Source organism: Phaseolus vulgaris, chromosome 3 (genome assembly GCF_051622355.1).
Source record: "Phaseolus vulgaris cultivar YP4 chromosome 3, ASM5162235v1, whole genome shotgun sequence".
NCBI classification, from domain to species: domain Eukaryota; kingdom Viridiplantae; phylum Streptophyta; class Magnoliopsida; order Fabales; family Fabaceae; genus Phaseolus; species Phaseolus vulgaris.
Genome location: NC_143500.1, coordinates 3,094,866 through 3,122,422, shown reverse-complemented (window position 1 = coordinate 3,122,422; position 27,557 = coordinate 3,094,866). Strand labels below are relative to the sequence as shown.

The following is a 27,557-nucleotide window of genomic DNA, read 5'->3' as shown; positions in this document are numbered from 1 at the left end:
TTATAATCCCATCCAATTGTTAAATTATATAATAATATAATACTAAGACTTTTTATATATATTATCTTGAAAGTGTATAATATTTTTGGGGTTTTACAATAACGGATAATACCAATTTTTTTAATTTATAATTTTTTAAATTAAATCCCAACATGACGGATGAATATTAGAAAAATGATTTTTACACTTTTCAAGATAATATATATTATATAAGATATAATGAGTAGTCAGGAATAAAACTCACAGAAATCGATGTAATATTTAATTTAGATGAAGAAAATTTGGTAAATTTAAACTGAAATGGTTTTTGAGAGATCGTTTACATTTATAATATAATTAAAAGTTCAATAATTCAGAGTGTACTTGAAGTTATTTACTAATTGTGGTGCCTTTATTGCTCTTTTTTTTTCTTTATCTTCTTAAGGAGGTTTTCTCCTGTTTCTTCTTTTTATATTTTATTTTATCATTTTTCTTAAGAGAGAATATGCTCTTCTTATAAAGATTTTATCATTTTTTTCATAATATTTTAAATTTAGAGTGAGGGATTTCCAAAAAGTCTGTCCCCACATATCCATTACTTCATTATTTCTGATAATTTGAAAAAATAAATAATCATTTTTATTTTTTTCAAATAAAGATTAATGTTATTCTAAACCTCAACTAATACTAAAAGTTTGAACCACTAAGATTGATCTTGGATTGGTAAAAAAATATTATAACTTGTAACTTTGTCTTGTGTGAGTATTGAGTTATCACTGATAATCCAAATCATAAACATGAAAGTATCAAATAGTGAAAAACTAATAAAATGTTATTTGTAGTGTGTTTACAACCTTATGCATGAGTTATCTCTGAAATTTAAATTGTGGGTAATTAATGTGATAACTATGTAATTTTGATCATGAATAAGATGTTGGTTTTATATTTAAATGTAATTATGATGCTTTGTGAAGGTGAAATATGAAAGTGAAGATTTGATGAGGTTAAAATTAATAGTGGTTAATTGAGATGTTGATTTGAAATTTTTTCCTTTCGATCTATTATATAATTTTTATGTTTATATATATATATATATATAAATAATTAATTATCTTCTGTAAGTTTAGTGTGCATTGCTTTAAACTAAAATAATTATATTTTGACATGAAAATAGAGAATAGTCTTTTAAAGAGTTGTAATAGAATTGTTTATATTTACTTTTTTAGACTTTATTATTTTTATATTTTAGAATATATATAATATATTTGACAAGTTCTGGATTTTGTAAAACCAATAATTATATATATATATATAGATATATGTATATAGATATATGTATATATATTATCCATGTTTAATTGATAGTTTAGCTTTATTCAAGTGGGATATTACACCACCAAATGATTAAAAAAAAGATAAAAATAAAATAAAATGGTATTACTGTTTATCAATAAAATAATATACGTTAAAAAGAAAACAAATATATAGTGTGTATTTATTTTAATATGTTTATTCGTTTTAAGTTTATTTTTTAATATGTTATTTAAAAGGTTTATTGTCCTATTAGGCTATAAATAGTTCTATGGTAATTCAACCCGCTTTATATTATTATACAATAAATATATATATATATATATATATATATATATTATAAATAGGATAAAGTCATTATATATTTCTATAATAGTTTTTATTTATCTTCATATTATATATTTATAATTTAAGCTTAAAGGTTAATTATTTGGTAAAATTATTATATTAAAAAAACAAAAGAAACAAATAAGAAATATTTTTCAAAATAATTTTTTAGGTAACTTTATCTTAAAAAGTGGACTTAAAATGTAATTCAATAATACAAAATCAGCATATTTGCACTCATTTATATACTATGAACTGACATTATCTTTAGTTAATGTGGGTTCTTCAACATACACATCTCACGTTGAGAGGTCAATTCATATGTGAGACTATATACTTATAAGTGGTCCAATAGTCAATGGGTCAACTCGTATGTGAGATTATGTATTTATGAGTTGTCCGATAGCGGGTGACACGATAGATCCAATAAACTCTCGTTAGGATATACTTTAAATTAATATGATACCATCTTAAAAAATAAACTTTAAGCCTAACTAACTTTACAAAATCAATATGTGTGAAGTTTGCATCCACTTATGTACTATTAACTGATCTTATATTTAAACGACGTAAAATCTCCAACACTTTATATAATTTTTTATATATAATATAATATATTATCTATTCATATTTAAAATATTATTCAATAATAAAACTTCTGAAAATAACAAAATAGGTTTTATAAGATTGTAGATTTGATATAAAAGATAATGTAACCTAAGCAAAGTCATTTGACGCATGTTATTGATCTTTGTCAACCAAATTCACTTTGGTGACATCAATGTGTTCATCATATCGCACTCTACACATGCACATTGGAACACTCAATCTAACTTCGAATGGGAAGTTTAATATTGAACAAAAATAAATAAAATCAACAATAAATGTTACAAATTTATTTATTGATTTTGAATTGAAGGTGGTGTTTTAATATTTTGTATAGGTTTATTGACATTTTGTTCTCTTATATATGTTTCCATTTATTTTAAACTAAATTAGTATTTGGGATATTTTTTTATCAGTAAAGAATAAATAAAATAAAACGAGATGTTTCAAGGGTGTCACAACTCTTATACAGACACTCTAGGGTATCTCAATCTTTATACAGAAAGTGATTAATGTGAACCTGTTCAACACCTGACCTATAAACATTCTTCAAACTCTACAAACCATCAAACTAATCCTTAATTGAAAGGAATCCTAAGACACATCAAAAGAAATCATCATCTACCCTATCAAAGTTCTTAGAGCCAGTTTTTAGTCAAAATGGTATTTGGGATCATGATCATTTCACATCTAAGAAATCATCACATTAAAATGCATATAAAAAAGCAACTAATAATTCTTCAAAAGTTGCACACGTCTAAGGTGCATAGTGGGATCCAAGCACATGCATGGTATATATATGTGAGTTTTGGATATTAGGTTTTGATTTTGGTATTATTAAAACAAGGCACGAGGCTTGAGCTTGTCGGTAGAAAGAAGAGAAGAGAGGAACAACATGAATTGATTAGCATTGGTAAGCAAGCTAAATGTGTGTTGAAAGAGTTATGGGCCAAAGTGGAGTGAGGATAAAAAAGAGTGATATATTAGTAAAGAGAATGTGCTTGGAAGGAAATACAAGTAAAATGGTATGTTCTTTTTCAACCACCTTTAGCTTCTCTCCCATTGCCCCTTTTGCTCTTTCACCAAAAATGGGACATTCAATTTCAAGAAATATGGATAGGAAAAAGTAGCCTTGGTGATGGCATTTCTTTCTAAGAGAAAATCATTAAATAAAAATTAATATTAAATATAAAAAATAATTAATTGTTATATTGATTAAATTATATATTATTTTAGAGACTAAAAAAATTATTGGTATATAAATTAGTTTTAATACTGATAATTAGTTTATAAATTGTTATCTAATTAGCTACCAAAGTTTTAACTACTAATTATTTAGATTCTAAAGTTGATAGTTAATTAGATACAAAATTTATAAACTATTTATCAATAATATAAACTATTTTAAATACCAATATTTTTTTAGTTTCTAAAATATTATATAATTTAGTCAAAATAGTAACTAATTATTTTTTTTTTCTCTAAAATTAGTTTCTATTTAAAGAGTTTTTAGTAGTTAATACATTAAAAAAAACGTGGTAATAATTATTTTTTTATATTGCGTCGTTTATACATAATAGATATAATAGATAGAAGATGAGAGTGGGGTTATTTTTATTAATAAAATATTAATTTTTGTGTAATTTTAAATTGATATACAAATTGGTATTCTTTACAGATTGTTTTTAATATATTTTTTTCTTTTTAATTATGGTATTTTATATCAATTATGTGTGTCTTGGAAGCTTCAATGCACATAATGGGAAAATAAAGGTTTTGAACAAGAAGGATGAATTGGTAAAAAAAAAATAAACTCTAAAAACAAAATAAAAAAAATTATATTTTGAATCACTTAATATTATGTTTTTAAGATGTAGTATATCTAGAAAGATAAAGAAATGGAAGATAAAATATAGGAGCAATAATAATAAAAAATAGAGTAGTTTTGATTACTCTTTAATCTATATCTAATTCAATCCAATTAACTTGTGATGAATTGTTTTAATATTTTTTGATAATTTAATATAATTACATCAACTCTACTACAAAACAATATGACACATTAGAATACGAATTTTCTTGAAACTTTATTATGTGTAGAAACTTATTACACCAACTTACCAAAACTAGGTGTGAAAAACAAGTCAATGAATGATGAGATAAGTTAGAAAGTTACCACTTGAGTGTAATTGTTTTGTACAAGAAAGAAAATTTTCTCCCATTAAAGTGGTTGGTGCAACTTATTCCAAAAAGTCAAGTTTTTTTATCAAATACTCAAAAGGTCTTAATGAAAGAGAGAATCTTGAGTAACTTTGATTTCTTGTAATATGTAATTCTTACTTTTTTATTTTTAAAATATATTTATCTATATATTCTTTGAAAATTTAGTGAATTATAATACTTAATTATATTTTTTTTATAGGATTTTAAAGTTCATCAAAAATAAATTAATCATTTTTTTGTACAAATGATACTAGGAAAACCTTCCTATGATGAATTATATTTCTTTAACATAATTTATTAATCTGCTTATGATAATTGATTATAAAATTAATAAAATAATCGAATCTGAGCCAAAGACTTTTATTCTTCTAGTATGAGAATTTTTAGGATAGATTAATATGTTTTTAATTGATTACATGATTGAATAATTTTCTAAAAATATGAATGTCATAAACTACTTAGTTAAAAGACACAAATGACTATTACTTATGTCACCAATGTTTTGATGCTTAATATTTGTATTGAGTATATATAAAAAAATTATTAAATAAAAACTAATTTTAGAGATAAAAAATAATTAATCACTAAATTAATTAAATTAGATATTATTTTAGAGATTAAAAATTATTATTATTTAAAGTAATTTTTATTATTAATATTATTAATGATTTTCTATCAGGAATGTTTATTGATGTAGTGAACGAATATATTTTAATTACACAACTTACTAGTAAAAACTCTTTAAAATTATATAATGAAAGTAATTTAACAACATTGTATTGTTTCTTACAGAATAACATGTTAAATTTACCAAGGTTTTTAATTTGTTACACATTTAATAGATTAATAAGAATAATATGATATTTTAAATATGTTTTATTTTAATTAAAAAACTGAATTCTCACCTTTTTGCTGGAAATTATCGTTTTATTTTTAGAAAAAAAGCAAAATAAATTATAACCTAATAGTCACAACTGATATTATGTCTGAAAAACTAAAATATTCATATGAAATTATATTTATCATTTAATATATTTAAATGTATATTTTGGTTAATAAATTTTAGGTTTTTATTAGTTGAAGTTGTTTATTTTATATTATGAAAAATACTTAACTTTTGACTTTGGTGAATTCACTTAATAACTAGACATTTTTGTATTTTTATATTATGTGAAAGCTTTGAGTTAACAATAATTACAATGTTACAAATGAAATTAATATTTGATTAGTTCAAAAAGCTTAGTTATAGAAGGAAATGGTTTGACTTTAACTGTAGGTAGAAAAAAAGGAGAGAAGAATTAATATAAAAGTTTATTTAAATAAACTTTTGCACATAAATTATTAATGCTCATAAATAACTAAGTTCCTGAAATTCTTCTAGAGAAGTTAAAGTTAATTAGCATATTCTATTTTTAGTCGTCACATGGGTATGAGAAAGTCAACTTATATACACTTTTTTTAAAAGTAGAAATAATTTTTGTGGTTCAAAAATAATGTGATAGAAAAATAGGAAAAAAAAAAGTAGACGTGGTGCCATGATGTCAAAATTATTATAATAAATAAATATTAATAAACATTTTTTTTTGTATTTTTTAAGAGTACTAATTAATATTTACTTATTATAAATACAGTTATCATATTAATACAGTACAGTTATTTTTTCTGCATTTTTTATATGACGTATAATTCAATTATCGTTGTATGTTTCAGAAAGAAAAAAAAATTATAATTTTAATCTTTCATTATTTCCTTATCTAAAGTTGGTGTTGATTTTTTGTTATGTTGAATTATGATTTTGACTAAATATTTATTTGCTTATATATGCTATTTATTTTATGTTGGTCTAATAATGTTCATTCAAAATATTATAAAAATTAATTTAATTAATCAAAATAAGAATAAATCATGCAAACTTGAAAATTGAATCAAATTTTTGAAAATTTAAAACTAAAATTATTAAAAAAAATAGAAGACTAAAACCAATTGTTAGAAAATAAAGAGAAATAATTAAAAAAAGAAAACGGTTATAATTTTGTAGGAAAACGAGAAAACAACGATAACAAGCACCAAATCTGATTATTTTATTTATATATTTGATTTTTTAAGTACTTTACCCTTTGCAATTTACTTTTCTGTTTAAATTAAATTTAAATACTTTGAAAATACAAATAATAAAAAAATAGTACATGTGGTAAGCTTTTCTTGATTTTATAACTATCTTACAACTTTTTTATAAATTGAAACCTAAATTTTACATTGTATCCAACAATGTCCATAATCAGCATTATTTATATATAGTATATAAATAGTTATAAACAGTATATTTAATGAATTTATAATAATGATATAATAATTATAAGATCTTCCAAAATTGATTTTTAATTAATTACGAAGTTAAAAGGTTGTAAGAATAATTCTGAATCAGAATTCAATTAATGAATGTAAAACTAAAATTTACTTCACACACTTAAAGATATTTATTTACTATTTATTGCATAATTTATATTTTATTTATGTAAAAATATACATTCATCTAATGCAATAAAATGATGTATTAAAAGTATATTAAAGAAGATAAGATAAAGAAACGCGTTAATAATATATATTTAATAATTTTGATTATGGACTTATTTAAAAAGTAAGAATAAGATTTGCTTAATGATAGTGATTATACACATTAACTGTATTTATACTGATAGAATGTTGTATTTATACTGATATTAAATTGTAGTAAAAGACAGTATAAGTATAAGTAGAAGATAGAGTAGATAGCTATGGTATCATAATTAGTTTTGATTTGATAAAAGCAAAGATGCATGTAATCTAAATTCCGAAAATCCAAAATAAATTCAAATTTGGTGGGTAAAGACAAATCCATGAACTAAATCATTTAAAAACCAAGTGGAAGACTCACAGTACCTTTCTCTCACTTTTTTTTTTATTTTCTCTTCTGTGTCGGCTATATATCGTATCGGCGTTTGTATCTGCATCTGCATCTGTTCCTATTACCACAGAAAGCGAAGCGTTAGTGTTTCGTTCCGTTACGTTACTCATTCGCTTCGATTCTCTGATCTGCACTTTCGATCTGTTCGCTCACGCCTGATCCGTCTCTGCATCTCCGTGAGTCAATTTGATTCCGCCATTGCGATTTGATCCGCATTGGATCTGTCTGTTTCTGCGCAATTTCGAGGGTGTGACTGTTTCTGATGATTTGAATTTTGATTTTGATGTTAATGTTGCAGGGAGCACAATGACGGAGGAGCAGGTGGTGAATGTGCGCGGCGAAGAAGGCAATTCCGGTGACGATCACGGCGGAGTCAAAGCCAATGTAGTTGTGCACACTGCCGATGGCGATTTGGATCTCGCCGCCGCCGGCGGTCATGAGGAAGTGGCGGTGAAAAATTGTACGGATGCAGAGGCTAACGGTACGGCGGAGGAAGGTTCTGAAACGGACGGTGAATTAAAATGCGTGGACAGTGAAGGCGGCGCGGGATCCGTTCGGAACGGTGTCGTGGAGAACGAGGCTCGTGCTGCTGCTGCTGCTGCTTATGAGCTGGTTGCGGATCACGAGGAGTATGTTGTTGTCGGTGCATCGGATGTTCAAAACAGTGTCCCTGCAGAGGGCGAGATTTGCGGTGATGCGAATGTGAACGTGAATGGAGTTGAGGAATGCGAACTTTTGGATCGTGGTGAGGTTTCTGGAGATGAAAACGGTGTCGTTGTGAATGCTGTGGAAGGAGATACTGACGTGAGTCAAAGTGATCGTGACTTCGAATGTGTTGAGGTTCACAATTATGTGACGGTGGTGGACGGAGCTGAAGAAGAAGTGACTGCTACTGCTGAGAACGGTGGAGATGACGTGCAGGTACGAAGCGATCAACAGTGCAATAGTTCTCTGAATTTTTTAAATTGAAGTATTTTTTTTCTAGCTTAATTGTGTTTATAGTCATTGAAATTATTATCTTAAATTACAAAAATATATTTTTTGTGCTTGAATTAGTTTCAGTCCCTAGTCTTAAAGTAGTGTGGGAGATTGTTGAAGTCCTTAAGTTGACCAGTCGAAGTCATTTTAGTTGTTAAAATTTTGTAAATAAGGATTAAAATTACCCATGTTTTTTTGTCAATTTTGAGATTGAAACAATGCATGTATTATTTTTTTTTTTAATTTCAAGGACCAATTTTCTAAAGTAAATGATTCAGGCGATAGTATGGTTAATTTTAGTCTGTTTGTTTTCTTAATCTGTTGTCTTCTAATGTGCAGAGTAGAAGTGAGTCTATCTCTGATAAAGATGTGGATAAAAGTGGGGAAATCGAAAATGTCGTCAGTGCAGATGTCTCATATGAGAAGGACATTGTACCTAATGAAAATCATGATGTGGAAGAAGTCACTGAGAGAAATGGGGTTCCAGTTGATGTTAGTGGCGTCTCAGGTACTACAGATGTGAAGGAATGTGAACCTGAATATGCTCAAAATAGTTCAGAGACTGGGCAGGTGGAGTCTGCTTCTGGTTTGGCAGAGTCAGAGCAGGAGCCCAGTGAATGCACTGAGGAGAAAGAGATTGTTGTTGAAGGTGAATCAGGCAACAAGTCGGAGAGGTCTGAGCAGGAAGAAGGAAGTGAACTAGTTCATAAAGGAGAAAGTACGACAGCCTTAAACAGAACAGATGTGAATGGAGATGGTGATGTTGTATCTGATGTTGCAGTGGAGAGCACAGCTGAACCTTCTGTTAATGTTTGTGAGACTAAAAGCAATGCGGTTGATTGTGATGGTGAACTTAATGTTCATGTACAAGAGATGAAAAATGCTGCAGTAGATAGTGAAGCTGGAATTTCAAATGGTGCAGTGCAGAGTGAAAGTAAACCCTCAGCTGTGTCTGAGATGGAAAACAGTACAGAGGAGATTGAGGCTGAACCTTCAAATAGTGCAGTTGATAGGGAAGTTGAATCTTCAAATGGTGTGGTGGAGAGTGGAACCAAACTTGGTGCAGTTGAAAGTGAAGCTGAGCCATCAAATGCTGCACTTCAGAATGTAGTTGAATCTTCAGATGGTGCAGTTGTGAGTGAAGTCAAGCAATTAAATGGTGCAGTTGAGATTGTAGCTGGACCATCGAATGGTACAGTTGAGGTTGTAGATGAACCTTCGAATGGAGCAGTTGAGGTTGAAGCTGAACCTTCAAATGGCGAAGTTGTGAGTGAAGCTGAATCAAATGGTGCAGTTGAACCTTCAGCTGTGAATGAAGCTGAGCCATCAAATGGTGCAGTTGAGACTGTAGTTGAACCTTCAAATGGTGAAGTTGAACCTTCAAGTGGCGCATTTGAGAGTGAAACTGAACCTTCAAATGGTGCAGTTGAGAGGGAAGCTGAACCTTCAAATGATGCAATGGAAAGTGAAGCTGAAACATCAAATGGTTTAGTTGAGAGTGAAGCTGAACCTTCAGATAGGGAAGTGGAGAGGGAAGCTGAACCTTCAGATGGTGCAATGGAGAGTGAAGCAGAACCTTCAAATGGTGCAGTGGAGAGAGAAGCTGAACCTTCAGATGGTGTAGTTGAGAGAGAAGCTGAACCTTCAAAGGGTGCAGAGGAGAGAGAAGCTGAACCTTCAAATGGTGCAGTAGAGAGAGAAGTTGAACCCTCAAACGGTGCAGTGGAGAGAGGAGCTGAACCTTCAGATGGAGTAGTTGGGAATGAAGCTGAACCTTCAAACGGTACAGTGGAGACTAAAGCTGAACCTTCGGATGGTGTAGTTGAGACTGAAGCTGAACCTTCAAACGGTACAGTTCATAGAGAAGCTGAACCTTCAAATGGGTCAGTGGAGAGAGAAACTAAACCTTCAGAAGGTGTAGTTGAGAGTGAAGCTGATCCTTCAAATGGTGAAGTGGAGGATGAAGCTAAACCTTTCAATGATGTAGTTGAGAGCGAAGCGGAACCTTCAAATGGTGTAGTTGAGAGTGAAGCGGAACCTTCAAATGGTGAAGTAGGGAGTGAAGCTGAACCTTCAAATGGTGTAGTTGAGAGTGAAGCTGAACCTTCAAATGGTGAAGTAGGGAGTGAAGCTGAACCTTCAAATGGTGAAGTAAGGAGTGATGCTGAACCTTCAAATGGTGTAGTTGAGAGTCAAGCTAAAGCGTCAAATGGTGTAGTTGAGAGTGAAGCTAAACCTTCAAATGGTGTAGTCGACAGTGAAAGTGAATCTTCTATTGATTTGCGTGAGATGAAAAACAATGCAGTGAATAGTGAAGCTGAACCTTCAACTGGTGCATTGAAGAGTGAAACTGAATCTTCTGTTGTATCTAAGATTAAAAGATACCCGTTAAAGAGTGAAGATGAACATTCAAAGGGGGCAGTGGAGAGTGAAGCTCAACCTGCAGTTGAAGGTGAAGGTAGCAATCAAGAAGATGAAGACACAAGACCTGCCTTGGATGCTGTGGATGTACAGAATGTGGGTGCAGAGATAGTGAAAAAGCCATTCTACTATTTGATCAGGGTTCCCAGATATGATGACGATGAAAACATTAAAGAGCAGATAGCAAAAACTCTTCACCAAGTAGAAGAGAAGACTAAAATTCGAGATTCTATTCGAGCTGAAAGCCAGACTATAAAGGTAAATATTATTTTGAAGGCAGCATAAAAGAAACTTATGTTTTGTACAAGTTTGAGACCAATCTTTGTAATTTTTTTAAATGCTGCTATGAGCAGGCCCGTTGTAAGGATTGCGACCAAGAAGTTAAGGCTGCAATAGCAGCCAGCAGAGCTGCTCGGGACTTGCTCAAATCCAAACGCCAGGAAATGGATTCGGTTCAATCCACAATGAACAGATTAAACAATGCAATTTCTGTTGGGGATATAGATGGCAAGGTATGCTTTTAATTTTCTTCTGGAGATATTTATAAGGATTTGATTCTTCTGCCTGTTTTGTTGTGTTTACTTTTCTAATTTATTGACAGATAAGAAACATGGAACACATGATCCAGCATGAAACTTTGCCTTTAAATGAAGAAAAGCAATTGATACGCCAGATCAAACAATTGAAGCAGAATCGAGAGGAGCTGTCTTCTAATATCAGAAAGCAGGATCAATCACAACAATCTCTAGACCACAAGGAAGGAAATATCGAAGAGCACTCTAAGGTACTATATTCAAGCTTCTCTTTGTTATATTTCCTGAATTAGTACCTGATTGCATTTGCCGAGTACAATCGGTATCAAATATGGTTTTTGGAGATTTATAATATCTTTGTTATATTTCTAATGTGTGATAGATATTTCACTATTTTCAGCATTTACAGCTTTTGAAGAAGGAAATGGAAGTGCTTAGAAATAATGTTCTGAAGTCAGATGCAGCAACTAAAGACGCAAAGAAGAAATATAACAATGAATATGATAAGCTGAATGAGTTGATAGCTCAGTTTAAGGCAGCTGATGAAGTTCGTCAAGAGGCATATGCTAAGTCAGTGACTTTGAAAAAACAATTGCATGAGAAGGTTTCGTTTTTCTATTCTTCCACTTCATTCCTTTTCCTTTTGTTTTTTTCTCTTAGATAAAAAAAAAACAATTCAAAGGCCAAGCAGAAATATTGACGCTATTTTTTTACTTGTACTGCAGGGCAAATATTTCTGGGATTACAGAAAGGCTGCAAATAAAGCCCGGGAACTAGCAGCAGGAGGGAAAAAAGAAGAGCTACAATGCTTCTGTGTTGATCAGGTGATCCTTTTAGACATTAAACAAATAGAGAGATTATCATTTTCATTTCTGTACTCTATTAGGCAAATAGATTGAATTCAACGCTCACCACTGAGAACTTTAGGTTGAGAGAATTATGGCGCTATGGAACAAAAGTGACGATTTCAGAAGAGACTATGTCCGATGCAACACTAGGAGTACACTTAGGAGACTGCAAACCCTAGATGGCAGAGCACTTGGTCCTGATGAAGAACCCCCTGTAATTCCCAATGTCATAACTGTAAGAACTTCCAAAAATATCTCCGTGGTCTCCCAATCAACTCTGGAACAAGAAAAGAAATCCCCCTCAACAGAATCTGTTAATACAAAGGATGAACCTGTTTCGAAGGTTGTGGTGCAAAAAACTGAAACAATTCAGACAACTAAAGCTAAAAATCCTACCAAACCTTCTCCCTTAGAGAAGCCTGTGGCTCGTTGGGGTGATGAGTCTGATGAAGAAGTTAAAAAAGAAGAACCTGTGAGAACAAAGGAGGAAGAGGAACTGTTACTGAAGGCTGAAAAGGCAAGGAAGGAAGAAGAGGAGGCAATTTTGAAGGAAAAGCGGAGGCTAGAGGAAATTGAGAAAGCTAAGGAGGCCCAGCAGAGGAAAAAGCGTAATGCGGAGAAGGCTCAACAAAGGGCTGCCTTAAAGGCACAAAAAGAAGCTGAACTGAAAGAGAAGGTAACTATAAGTTTATAACATAGCATTTGTGATTTAGATTCGAAAAGTACGGAATATGATGGTATTACGTTGGATGCAATACTAAGGGAAACCAGTAGAACCTTATTCTATTGTTTTCTTTCATATTTTGTTTTTCACCCTGTTTAAAAGGAATATAGATGGAATCAGAATTTTGTTGCATATCTGAACAGTGGGATGAAAGTTTTATTCCATTATGTTCCATTCCTCCTCATTCATTTTAATTCATTGCAATTCTTTCCATTATCCAAAATCAACCTTAACAATTTACATGTTCTTCTAATTCTTCGTCTAAATAACCATATGCGTGTTTGGAGCAGGAAAGGGAGAAGAGGGCAAGGAAGAAGGAAAGAAGAAAGGCAGCTTCTGCTGTCACTGCAGAGGATATAGAACAAGAATCTGCTCCTACCTCGGAAATTCTAACAAGAAGCGTGGAAGAATATGATCAGAGTGAGAAAGCAGCTGAGCTAACAAAAAAGCCGCAGAAACCATCTCAGTTCACGAAGCAGGCCAAGGCAAAATCTGTACCCCTGGCTCTCCGCAACCGGGGAAAGAGACGAATTCAACCATGGATGTGGGTTCTAATTGCAGTTATGGTTGCTGTTGCCTTGTTTTATGTGGGCAATAGCAGCTCTCTGAGATCTTCCCTTCAAGGCTTTGGTTTCTGAAGACACTCCAAAGCAATCACTAGGTGCGCGTCAGGGATGTTACCCTTACATTTTTATTACATACATATATATATATAGATGCAATTCTTTCTTGCCCTTGCAATTTTTTCCTGCTAGTTTTGGCCTATAGTCATTATTTTCTTCCTATTGAGATTTTTATTTTTTACTTTGGGATGTGTTGTGATTGCCGAAAGCTTCTGCCACCAATTATGAGAATAATAAATTATTGTGATTGTGCCCTTTATTTATATAATATATTCGATGCTATTTTTAATATATTCTTCTAGCTTTCTCTCCATGGTGCCTATTTTCTTGAATGTGCTTTTTGTTTGAATACCATACAGTATACTGCATTCTGCATTCTTACTCATCCTCCTATTATTGTTTTGAAAAATATAAAGTGGGAAATTTAGGGTCAACTAGTATTTTAGTACGACAAAACTCTAGGTTATTCTTAGTACCTTCAACATAGCTTGCAATAAAATTGGCCCGCGTGGGAATCATTGGTTGTAGTTCATCATGTTTCTAATTGGGCTATTTAGGAGCATGCCAAAGCATTACATTAAGTTGAATAAACTTTTAGAAATTCTTACACATAATGCACTGTCTTGTAGTTTGAGAATTATTTGTAATAAGTTATATAAAAATTAGGGTGAGAGGAGGAAAGTTTTCTTTAACTGGTTAGATTTTTTAATTATGATTTGAAGGCTGAAATCTTTTTCTTGTTATGATCTTTCTCCAAATATCCTTACTTCTAGCATTTCCTCTTTAACCTTAAGTTATATTAAATATTTTTTTTTTATCTTTCATGTTAAGTTGATTTTTGTCTCTAATTCTAATTTTAGATCTTTTAAATATTTGTAGAAAACTGTTGGAATAGTTTTTTGCAATTTATTTTTTTTAAATATCAAACAAATTTTCATTATACATTTAAGATGTTAAAATATTTTGGATTAGTTCATTACTATATATTATAATATTATAATCAAATTTATAGTGAAAATTTATTTATTACGTAAAAAAATACTAATAAATATTTATTTCAATTTTTAGTTGCACAACATCAAAAAACATATTTAAATTATATGTTTTTTTATTGTTTTTTGCTATTGCTGCTATTGATATATGGAGTATGTAGTGATATTGTATCACCACTTGACACCTCTTCTAGAAACTATAATCAACCCAACCATTATTACGTCTCTGCTATAAACCCCTCTCTCTGTGTGTCTATATATATAATGGTTAAATAGTGGGTCTTATCATTCAGTTCTTTCCCACTAAGTTACCGACATGAGATTACCTACAATATCTCCTTTGTATCTAAAGAAACATAGTCTGAAGAATATTCTCAAGAAGCATATTCTTAACATATTCAGAGGGAGATTCTCAATTCACATGATTAATTCCTACTTATAAAACAAAACATATTTGAGGCATGGACACCTTCGTTTCTGTCACAACTATATAGACCTAAACCATATACAAGTGTTGGGATGTTAAGTGAATTTATAAATTAAATTTTGTACAAGTTATCGAAAAGTGTTTTTTTGTGACTGCATGTTGAAAAGGACTTTGTGAAGACTTTAAGGAATTTTTTTATTTGTTCACCAAACAATTTCACATCTTTGAATCCTGTTATTCTAGGTGCCATAAATTTAAACATACTTTTATTTGTTGACTTAGAATCACTCTATAGAAGTTATCTAACAAGTTTTTTGCAACTTCTAACAAGTTATCTTACACGTGTCATCGTAAGATTTTTCTAGACTAGGAAAATTACATGTTATAAAATTTAAAATTTCTTAAACACAGGTTGAAAAAAAGGCTTGGCTATGCACACTTATAATACAAAATATTTTACTTACAACGTAAATAAAATTATTAATGGTGTACATTACATAAAATATTTAGAATACAAAATATTTTACTTACAACGTAAATAAAATTACTGATGGTGTGCATTACATAAAATATTTAGAATTGGTAAATGTACAACGGTTATAATCATAAATAGTAAAAAAAATTATAGCTAACACTAGTTTAAAAATGTCTATTTACGACAATAAATTCACAGCGTTTTTCTGTCAAATGTTATCCATCGAAATACGGTGACGTTTTCAAAATTAAAGCGAGTATAAAATGACAATTATAAATTAAAGCGTTATTTTAAACCAAAGCGTTTGATCTAAAACAACGACTGTTCTTGATGTAGTGTGACAAGTTGTTCTTGGAGAACCTGAATTTTATCATGGTGGGTTGATTCTGTAGAAATTCCATATCCTTGTTGACCTTGGCCTACATGCCAACGATTGATGGAAACCGTCGAGGCATACTCCATCAACGATGATATTATAGACTTTTCTTTCATTCCTTTGCAACATAGTTTCTGTATGAGTTCTGATAGCATCAAGGAAAGATATGATTATCTCACGATATGATGAAGCTAACACAATAGTCTAACTTCTTATGAATACCATAAGAGTTACAATCTATGAATGATTTTAACAGGTGGGTGCTAAATGTTTTTATTGAAGTTGGATTGAAACCGTCCAAGATGGATTGGAAAGACTTTGAGAAAAGTGAACTTTGGTCAAGTTGTTCATAATGGTTGTCAAGCTTTGTTGATCATCAAGAACCAATGAAAGATCCACTTACATAGTATTATCCAATACTTAAATTAGTAAAGCTAGAGAAATATATAAAAAATATTTAGAAAGTAAAAATGAAATTGAATAAGTCCTCTTTAAAAAAATAAAACAACATTGATAAGTTTTTGAAACTAGATTAATGTCTAAATACTAATCCTTATTAAATATTACGTTATTTAGTCTTTTGTAATAAAATCAATTTTTAAGTTAATCCACCTTATTGATTTGTAGATAATTTTACCTAAATATCACATAATAACAGATAATATAATTTCTTTAAACTTAGGTTTTGAATAAAAATTTGAAAGAAAACTAACATTACAGTCTGGAAAGAACATAAGAGGTGTGAAAAAAATGGATGATATTGTGATCATTTGTCCGTGTTTGGAGGATCGTGCATGGTCTTCAAAATCCCTGCAAAAATTCCAATAAAATAAAATAATTCCACAAAATTTAATAATAAGATGTAGTTTTTTTCATATTGATAAATCAAAATAAATAAAAACTAAATTAATAAACTTGTTTTTTATTATACTGTGTTTGATTTGTTTTTCCTGAATTTTCAAAACAGTCACGAGACCTTGTATTAATTGAGCCCTCTACACGTGTGTTGTCTTTCAATGTTCAAAATTTCATTGACAAGTAAATTCATATTTTAATGAGTATTTTGTTTTCAATTTAAACCTTTTTTAATAGAGACTAATATATCAAAAAATATTTTTTTAAAAAGAGAATAAAATATTTTTAAATCAATGAAAAACCAAAAAGATTTATTTAAAAACAAAAATATTCATTCAAGATATTAAAAACAAAAAAAGGAATTATTTGAATTAAAAATATTTTTTTAAAAATACTGAAAAGGAAAAACGTACTTGAAAGAAACATTTTGAAAAAAAATATGAAAAATTATTTCGTAACATGATTTTGAAAAAAGAAACAAAAACTTTGCAAGCATGAAAAAAATAAAAAACGTGCTTCAAGGTACCATTTTTAAAATAATATAAAAACACGATTTCAATATAAAAATTATAAAAATTAAAATCTTGTATTTAACCCTTATTTTTCTTAAAAAAAATAAAAATACATTTTAAAGTACCACTTTTTTTTAAATCTGTTTTTAAACATATTTATCGGTATACATAAAAAATTTAAAATTTATTAATTTTAGTAAAATCAACGAAAAATTGCATTATTTATGTAAAAAAAAGCCTTCCACACACGAGGTTTCTTTACTTTTTAAAATTTCAATAACAAGTAAATTCATGTTTTAATGAGTATTTATAATTTAAAGCTCTTTTTAATCAAGACTAATATTCTAAAAATTTGATAAAAATTAATCTAATTTTATCAAAATATAAGTAATTTTTTTAAATATTATCAAAGTGAAACAATATCTAAATGATTAGATCTTGGATTCATCATGGATCTATTTGTTTGTTTTTTTTTGGAACTTTATTCTGATAAAAATTTGTAGTATTAAGAAGTACTTTCAATTTTATTCAACTTTACAAAATTAATACAAAATTAAATTTTATTATGAAAGATTTTAAAGGACCCAAAAACCAATATTAAGACGATAATTCAAATTTAACTCAATCTTATAAAATCGGTTCATAAGATAAGTTTACACTTATTTATATATTATAAAATATCTAAAACTATTTTAAAAAGTTAATTTAAATATAACTCAATTTTATAAAACGGAGTTTCATAAATTAAATTTACATTAATTTATATATTATAAAATATTCTTTTATCTTTGCTCAGTCTGAAATTTGTCATACAAAATATAGATTTGTTGTTGAATAGTGAAAGTATATAGGGTTTGTTTAGAAGAATTATTGGTATGCATTGTAAATGAAATGATAGTATAAGAAAATGAGTTTCCAACAGAAAATCTTTTGAAGGGATACATGGTACAATTAGAGTACATCTTGAAGGTTCTTGTTGATGAAGTGGGTAACCAAGTCCAAGACACCCACCATGAGAAGAACCCTACCACATCACTTTCAAACATCTATGTTTTCCAAAACTCTTCCTCATAGTGCTTTCACTCCAACTTCCATCTCACCCATGGAATCTTTCAAACACATCAATGCTGGGTTAATCATGATGCCCAAAATAAAGGTAAAAATTTGAACAATGAGTTTCAAAAATGCAACAGAGAGAACACCCAATACATGTTTGCTTAAATGTCTCAGAGAATTGGATTCGTATCAAATCAAAACACCCTCTGTTTGGCTTCTACTTTCACTGGTTGAAAATGTCACCCCCATAGCCACACTATAAAAATACGTGTACACTTTTGATGGCTCTCGTTCAAGTATTTCAAAACTTTCCACCTCATAAACCCCTCTAACTATATAAGAGGTCATTCATCTTATAATTCTCCACTTTCTTTTGTCTGTCAAATGATTTTCCCCCAAGAATTTAATTCAATAATATTCTGTTCATAGAATATAGGTTTCAGAATATTATATCCTTTATCATTTTAGATATGAAAATTTTTCTGATATGGTCAATATATAATCTCACATCACTTAGAAGTTGAGTTCAATAACAGTTTAAATACACATTCTTTTAATCCATCGAAAACCAAACTGTGACGAAACTCGAAAACTTCAAAAAAAACGATACCTTAAATGCGTAATTGATCCAAACGATACTATATAAATGGAGTTTATTATGTTGAATTTGTGAAATCATTAATATAACAATTACATAAATATAAACTATTTTGCTTTAAATAGATATAGTTTAATGGATTTTTTTTATATTTTGTAGGTTTTTTTTTTGTTACAAGCATTTTAAAGTGTTTTTATTACAAGATTTTTAGGTAGTTTGATAAACTATCTTAAGACATTTTACTTGTGCCAATGATTGAAGATTTTTAAGAAATTCATATATTAATTTATAGTTCTCAATATAATGTTATGTTTTGGAATTATTTCAATGATTGTGAATCACTTTATCTAAAAAAAAGTATTAAATTTGATAATTATTTAAAATAATTTTAGTATTTATAGTTTTTATGATAAAAAAATTTAATTACATAATTTTAACAAAAAAATAATATTATATTATTTAAACATAATATGTATCCTATCATATTATTATCTCCATGTTAAACTTATGATACGATAACATAATGTTATCTAGTTTATTATATCTAAAAAAAATGTATTTACAACAATAATTTGATTATGCTTTTTAGTTTTCACTTTGTGAAATACTTTAACTTCAGTTTTATATAATTTTATTTATCTTTTTGAGTACTGTTACATCAATTTCTGTTATAAGTGACATTTCATGAGAAAAAACATTGCTTTTTCTTCATAGTTTAACTGCAGAAGAAATTTCTTAGAATCATATTCAATTTCAAACATAAAGAGCAATTAAAGGTTAATCATTGTTTAGCAGCTTAATGAAAATTAATCACAATTAAGGTAACCCTGACTTTCACTCCCGAAAGCAATGTGATGAATGTGAAACGAAATAAAAATGTTTTCAATATTATAGGTGGGGACTGTTACAAATAGTTGTCACACACTTTTGATGTTGTGATGGAAGATTCATCATGCTCCAAGATCAATCATGTGCTCATCCATGCACTTATATTATTTTGTGAAGAAATTACATTTTATAATATTTCGATTGAAATCTTATAAATCCAGTTATATATTGTGAAATTACTCAGATATCATATTAAAAATGAATTTTAAATTAATTTAATATTATAAAACTAGATTATATAATAAAGCTTGCACTCATTTATATATTATATGTTTTTATATCTTGTCTATGTTAGATCTGAAACACATATAGAACTAAACTGCTTAAATGTTTCCTTACAATAAGACATAGGATAACATTAATAACAAAAATCATTCTAATTTATATCCATAAATATGTTAATTACCATCATATTAAATATATGTATTTATTATGTAGCATAGACACTAACACGATTTGGAGATATGTATAATCTTTAAAATGTAGGACACAGATTTATGTACACAAGTATGTTTCAGTTTTTTTTTCTCGTAGTAGAAAGATGTTTCTCATAACTGATTCAAAAATATTTGTTCCTTATTTTTATAATCATATTAAAAATTTATACAATAAGTTAGAGTTTTTAAAAAATTACTATATTTTTTCTTAAAATCATGTTATAATCGTGTTAGAATTGTCAAAAATTTAATAAATATTTTTTTAAATTAAACACTTCACCGATAAGTGTTCTACAAAATACTTGTGTTTGACACAAATATACCATTCAAGAAACATGTCTGAACCTCATAGATGTATACTAAACTCTATTTTAAACATCGAAATACCTTTTGTACGCATCTCTTCTTCTTTCTTTAAAATTGTACACCGAAATAGATATCGATAACAAGATTGATAGAAGACTTATAGGATCGAAAACGAATCCATTTGAGTCTTTGTGTAAGAACAGTACCTATATTCCAATAAATACTGATATCATTATAAAAAAAAAGTAAAAATTTAACCTAAAGTTTGGAGCTTATATTATAGATGAATAATGTTGGAGGCAATGACTGAGTATTGAGGTAATAATAGTTGAATAATATTACGTAAGAATAAGAAGGATGATGATGATGGGATAGGGATAAGGGAAAGAAAGAAAGAAAAAGCAGTGGAATTCCCATAATATCCCTCACTCATAAAAGTGGTGCCACTGTTACCAAAAATAAAAAACAAAGTAAAACCAAACCCACTCCAATCGTACGGAAACGAAACCTCTTGGATTCTTCTACACCTCATTCCTCTCCCAAACCCCCCTCCAAACTCTCTCTATTTACCATCCCTGCCACTCCCACCCCAACAAACACTTTAACACACACCCTTCACACCACAACAACAACAACCACAACACAATCCTTCCAACAAACAAACCTAAAACCACAAAATTAAATTAAATAAATAAATTAATTCACACGATCTCTCTCAGATCTGAGTTTCTCCAATTCCACGCTCATGGATTTTCTCGCTTTTCGTTTTCGTTAATCGCTTCCGTGGAAACAGCCTTTGATTTTGTGGAATTCCAATTCGAAGATCCTTTTCCTATTTTTGGCTCTGTCTTTCGGGGAAAATGGAGAAGGTGGCTGCGCCTCCGATTCTCATGCCGCGGAAGCGCGATCTGCCGTACGGCGTCGTCGCGGGGAGTCCCGGTGAGAGTTGGAAGTGGGACTGGGACAGCGTGCGCTTCGCCGGGAAGCCTCCCGCCGATGACGTCGTGTTCGAGGAGGAGAGCGTGGCGGCGGCGGCGGCTCCTCTGCAGCTCAACCTCGCCGGGAGAGTCGGCGGGAACAAGAGAGTGCGCTCGGGGTCGCCCGGGGCCGCGACGTATCCGATGTGTCAGGTGGATAACTGCAGGGAGGATCTGTCGAAGGCGAAGGACTATCACCGGCGGCACAAGGTGTGCGAGGCGCATAGCAAAGCCTCCAAGGCGCTTCTCGCCAACCAAATGCAAAGGTTTTGCCAGCAGTGCAGTAGGTTTCATCCGCTGTCCGAGTTTGACGAGGGGAAGCGGAGCTGCCGCCGGAGACTTGCCGGACACAACCGCCGCCGGAGGAAAACGCAGCCGGAGGATGTTACTTCCGCCACGCCGGCCCCCGCCGCCGCTGCAGCGAATTTGGAAATCTTCAACTTGTTGACTGCAATAGCCGGAGCTTCCCAGGGTGAGAATCGTTCAATTCAACTTTTGTTTAATTGGTTAATTAATTAATTTATACTTTTTCTTGTTTTAAACAAGTTATTTCTAGTTCAACTCAAGTCGAATAATAATAATAATAAGTACATGTTCAAGGAGTATTTATTTATTTCATAAATATTTAGATTTATCTAGAATATATGGGAAATCATGTGTGATTTGCTTTGTGTTCAGTCAAAGTTAATCCTATAAAGCATTAAAAACGTGATTTAGGTTTTTTTCTTTCTATAATTGGTGGATTTCGGTCCTCACCCTAGGATCTAAGTTTCATAAAGAGGAACTAATTCAGTAATTTTTAGGATTACGTAAACTAAATTTATTTGTTTTGGTCTAAAGGCCATCAAGCATATGGACTAAGGTCAAATTTGATTGGAAATTGAGGGATCTAACAAGTTTTATATTATCTAAATAAAGAACTATATTTTCGAAATGAAAGCAGATAATCTAAAAAGTGTTCAATAGTTTTTATTTGAGTTTCGCAGAGATAAATTATGATTATTTTTTTATTTTTAAAGCCCCACGGCTCTATCAGTTAAGAAAACAACCACTTTCTTTTTACAGTAAGCTGATGCGAAAATAGTTTTAAAATAATAGTTATTTTTAAATTTTTGAGAGAAGTTATGGAAAAAATAAAAATAACTAATTTGAGAAAATAATTGCTTGTTTATCAGGAAAATAATAAAAAACCAGCATACCCTTAGGAAAATAACCTTTTGTGTCTAGTGTAAAATAAGCTTGCACCAAGTTTGTTTGGGTTGTGATGATTATTGTCACGTTACGTGTAGGAAAATTTGAAGAAAGAAGATCACAAGTTCCGGATAGAGAGCAGCTTGTTCAGATTCTCAATAGGATACCTTTGCCTGCGGATCTTGCAACCAAGTTGCTGGATGCTGGTAATGTCAACGGGAAAAAAGATCATGTACAATCGCAGACACCATCCTCCTATCATCATCATGACCAACTGAACCACACCCCGGCAGCCCCATTAACTATGGACTTACTTGCTGTTCTTTCCACCACCCTGTCTGGGTCTGGCCCTGATGCCAATGCGTCCCCCTCTCAAAATAGAAGCTGCAGCAGTGATGGCGGTAGTGTTAAGTCTAGGAGCTGTGCTGATCAGACGAGACAACAGCACTTCTTTTCAGTTGGCGGAGAAAGAAGCAGTAGCAGTTCCCAGTCTCCAGTTGAAGATTCAGACTGCCAGGAGGATGTTAGAGTTAATTTACCGCTGCAACTCTTTAGCTCCTCCCCAGAAGAGGACAGCTTGCCTAAACTAGCATCTTCAAGAAAGTATTTCTCGTCTGACAGTAGTAACCCTGCAGAAGAGAGGTCACCATCATCTTCTCCTCCTTCTCCTCCTGTTGTGGAGATGCAGGGTGGTGCTAGAGGTCTAAAGCCGGAGAGCATCTCCTCTGGAAGAGGAGTTAATTCAAACAAGGAAACTAGCCAAAGTCATAGTTGTAATATCTCTCTCGATCTATTTAAAGGGTCAAATAACAGGATCCAACAACCTAGTTGGCTTCAAAGCGTTCCATTTCAAGCTGGCTATACATCTTCAGGCTCTGATCATTCACCTCCCAGTTTGAATTCAGATGCTCAGGTAAGTTTGGGATTTTACAACCTTTTACATAATTTGTACTTTGTTTTACCTGTATTGTCTTTAAGATGGCTTAGGTAAATAATACTCTTGAATTGGATCTATTTTGTGGTTTTGCGACAGGATCACACTGGTAGAATAATGTTTAAACTATTTGACAAGCATCCTAGCCATTTCCCAGCAACATTGCGAGCACAGGTGTTTGGACTTTCCTTTAAAATTTGACATGGGGAAAAGTTATTTTTATTAACGAATTACCTGTCAAATTTGCATATATGATAATGTAAATAACTATTTTTTTCTCTTTCTAGATTTACAGTTGGCTTTCTAATAGGCCATCAGACATGGAGAGCTACATACGGCCTGGTTGTGTGGTCCTATCACTTTATGCTTCAATGTCTTCTGCTGCCTGGGAGAAAGTAAGTGAATTGCTGTGATGTACATTTGCTGCTTTTATAATTCTATCTTGCTGATTGCTTGCATCTTGGGTGTTTTTGTAGCTAGAGGAAAACTTCCTCCAACATGTTCATTCTTTAATTCAAAACTCAGATTCTGACTTTTGGAGAAATGGAAGGTTTCTAGTACATTCTGGCAGTCAATTAGCTTCACACAAAGATGGTAAGCATCACAACACAACGAGTCCTAATGGTTTAGCTCTTTTTTTTTTTTATATTGAATATTATTATGTTCAGAGCTGTGCTCTTGGGACTGTTGTTTTCTTCCGTAAATTGGATATAGCTGGAATTTTCTTATCAAGGAGTTGAATTAGATCCATTTTTATCTTGAAATTCCAGGGAAGGTACGCATATGCAAACCATGGAGAACATGGAAGTCGCCAGAGTTGATATCTGTGTCCCCTCTGGCAATTGTTAGTGGACAGGAAACCTCTATTTCATTGAAGGGTAGAAACCTGTCAACTCCAGGCACAAAGTCAGTAAAAAATCCCCCTTTTTTTTGGATGTTGTAATACGCTTCTTTCTGGTCTTTTTGCCTAATGTTTGTCCCTAATTTTTGCAGGATCCACTGTACGGGTACTGGGTCTTACTCATCAGCAGAAGTCATCAGATCTTCATATCCTGGTGTGATGTATGATAAGATAAAGTTAAGTGGTTTTAAAGTTCAGGATGTTTCACCTGGTGTTGTAGGTCGCTTTTTTATTGAGGTATTTTTCTACGTTCTCTGCACTTGAATTTTATTACCCTAGCAAACTCTGCACTTGCAGACACATGCATGTCTATAGCATTTTTCATGTGTGAATGTGGTGTATGCTAATAAGAAGTGTGACCTATCTTTATGATCAGATTGAAAATGGTTTCAAGGGTAACAGTTTTCCAGTGATAATAGCTGATGAGACCATTTGCAAGGAACTGAGATCACTTGAGTCTGAATTTGACGAGGAGGAAAAAATGTGTGATGCTATTTCAGAGGATCATGAACATCATTTTGGAAGGCCAAGATCAAGGGAGGAGGCTTTGCATTTTTTGAATGAGCTTGGCTGGCTGTTCCAAAGAGAAAGATTCTCATATGTGCATGAGGTTCCATCTTATTCTCTTGACAGGTTCAAATTTATACTCACATTTGCTGTGGAAAGAAACTGTTGCATGTTAGTCAAAACCCTTCTCGATGTGCTGGTTGATAAACACATGCAAGGGGAATGGTTGTCAACAGGACCAGTGGAGATGTTGAATGCATCCCAACTCTTAAATAGAGCAGTGAAAAGAAAGTACACAGGCATGGTTGATTTGCTCATCCACTATTCTATACCGAACAAAAATAGTACATCCAGAAAATATGTATTTCCTCCTAATCTTGAGGGTCCTGCTGGTATCACACCCTTGCACTTGGCAGCATGCACGTCTGGTTCTGAGAGTGTAGTTGACTCTTTAATAAGTGACCCACAGGAGGTAAATTTTTTCTCCCTACTCCATTGCTATGCCTTGTTAAAAAATGACACCCGTCATCTGTTTTCGCTAAAGTGACTGAAAGGGGAAAAAGATAATTGGGTAATACAGATACCCAGGTTCCTGCAGTAGTTATTTTGGGTAAATATCATCTGCTCTCTTCCTGGATGGTAGGTGGTACTGGGCATTTTCTATTTTGAACCTCAAGTAAATGCTTATTTCTCTTGCTTTGATGTGTCTCTCCTGGTCATTTGTTTGTTGTTTTTCTTGCTTTTTGGAAAGGGGGCAGGGGCAAATGGCAGATTGAAAATTAAAATATAAAATAGAATAGTTGAATTACCGTGTTGTTTGTACGCCAGCATTATTTTCACCCTTAACTCAACTGTACTCCATTCGTTGTATATTATTTTTAGCTTGTGTTCTTATGCTGCTACAGATTGGCTTGCTATGCTGGGACATCCTTGTGGATGCTAATGGGCAGACTCCACATGCCTATGCTATGATGAGGAATAATAACTCTTATAATGCGCTGGCTGACCGTAAACGTGCTGCTAGACGAAGGCCAGAAATTTCAGTAACAATTGAGAAGGAGATAGCGCAATCCTCTCTAAGACTGGAGCTTCAGCAAGAGCAAAGTAACCTAGTCAAACGAGGTCAGAGTTCTTGTGCCAAGTGTATGACTGCAGAAATTCGCTACAACAGGAGAATTTCAGGTTCACAGGCTATGCTTCACCGCCCCTTTATTTATTCAATGCTAGCCGTTGCTGCAGTTTGTGTATGTGTTTGTGTTTTCTTCCGTGGACGCCCATATGTAGGCTCAGTTGCTCGCTTCAGTTGGGAAACCCTGGATTATGGCACAATGTAATGCTATAGGTTTTGGAGATTCGGATAGAAAGGAAATGGAAGGCATAATAAACCAAGTGGGAAACCCAATTGTTACTTTTTTCCCCTCGCATGACATAACTGCTTCTGTGGGAAAATGCGGGATTTTGTGACCAGAGCCCAATGTAAACATATCGTGTGGTGATGTAGAGTTGTGAAGGTGTTTGGCAGATCAACCAACAAATTAGGACTGCCTTGTGTATAGATTCTGACTTGAATGCTGCTGAGTTTTAAGAATATGACAAGCTATACCTGAATGTTTCATCCATTGGCGTTGGAAATTCAGAGTTAGAGAAGTCTTCAGCTTTTTTGACCAGATAAAACTTGACACCCCAATTTAAAGTTGGAATGGAACGGTGAATATAGCCACAAGCACACACAATTATGAAAGCTCTAAGCATTCGGAATAAAGAGAACTGTGGTGAGTAAGTAAACGTTGGTTATTGTTTGAGGTCAATACTTGGGGCTTCATTACCTCTTTCCCAAGGGTAATCCACGAAAAGTTTCATGTTTTTATTTTTCCTTTTACTTGTTCTGTTATTTTAAAAATTACAAGTCCAAGTTATTCTTATGCCTAAGTTTCGATACTGTAAAGTTTGATTTAAGGTTACTGATCATAGGGCTGACCATATATGATTAAAAAGTGTAACATATTTCAATTTGTATCTAATTTAATTCACGTTTCAGATTCGTTTTCTATTTGTTCCTGGATTCTAGACATTCAAGAAGAGTGTTTTTTTTTCATGTAGTGTTTATTTTCTGACTCGTTACTTCTGTTCTGGGTGAGATTAGATTAACTAAAGCATAGATTTATGCATAACAGATGATGAAATTGTCCATTAGATTTCAGGAACTGTTTCAAGCAGAATTTAGGCCAACCACATGAGTGGGATCGGTGTACTACGTAACGTGTCTTGGAAAGTGAGAAACGCGTGAAACCCTTATACTATCCATGTGATGTGTTCATATTGTTTGACCAATTTTTTGGAAAGTGGATGTGATTTATTGTAAATTTTATTATTAAGATTAATTTTAATATAAATTATTTTGTAAAATCTAAAACAAACAAACAATAACATTTAGTTTCGCTATTTTTGGAGCTTGAAAACCTGTTTTGGAAGTTTGTAGTAAGAGAATCGTTTTTTGGACATAAAATATGAAAAATGGAACCTATTTAAAATAGTTTCAATATACACTTTAAATTATGAATTCAAGTCAATGAAATCAAATATGTTCGATTTCATTAACGTAATAATG

The 27,557-nt window shown here is 31.6% G+C and overlaps 2 protein-coding genes across 2 annotated transcripts; both read left to right on the top strand.

The window, feature by feature from the left end:
- The first annotated feature begins 7,260 nt into the window (after positions 1-7,260).
- LOC137806083 (calponin-like domain protein) lies at positions 7,261-13,808 on the top strand. The gene is made up of 9 exons (XM_068606019.2): positions 7,261-7,566; positions 7,689-8,311; positions 8,708-11,047; positions 11,143-11,301; positions 11,391-11,573; positions 11,723-11,926; positions 12,048-12,146; positions 12,250-12,846; positions 13,185-13,808. The coding sequence occupies exons 2-9, from the start codon at positions 7,697-7,699 to the stop codon at positions 13,530-13,532; spliced, it is 4,545 nt and encodes a 1,514-aa protein (XP_068462120.2). The 5' UTR covers positions 7,261-7,566; positions 7,689-7,696; the 3' UTR covers positions 13,533-13,808.
- A 7,034-nt stretch (positions 13,809-20,842) lies between these two features.
- Positions 20,843-26,997, top strand: LOC137806084 (squamosa promoter-binding-like protein 14). Its single transcript, XM_068606020.2, has 9 exons — positions 20,843-21,888; positions 22,706-23,520; positions 23,641-23,715; positions 23,829-23,936; positions 24,018-24,135; positions 24,312-24,447; positions 24,535-24,679; positions 24,819-25,421; positions 25,855-26,997. The coding sequence occupies exons 1-9, from the start codon at positions 21,300-21,302 to the stop codon at positions 26,281-26,283; spliced, it is 3,018 nt and encodes a 1,005-aa protein (XP_068462121.2). The 5' UTR covers positions 20,843-21,299; the 3' UTR covers positions 26,284-26,997.
- The last annotated feature ends 560 nt before the right edge of the window (positions 26,998-27,557 follow it).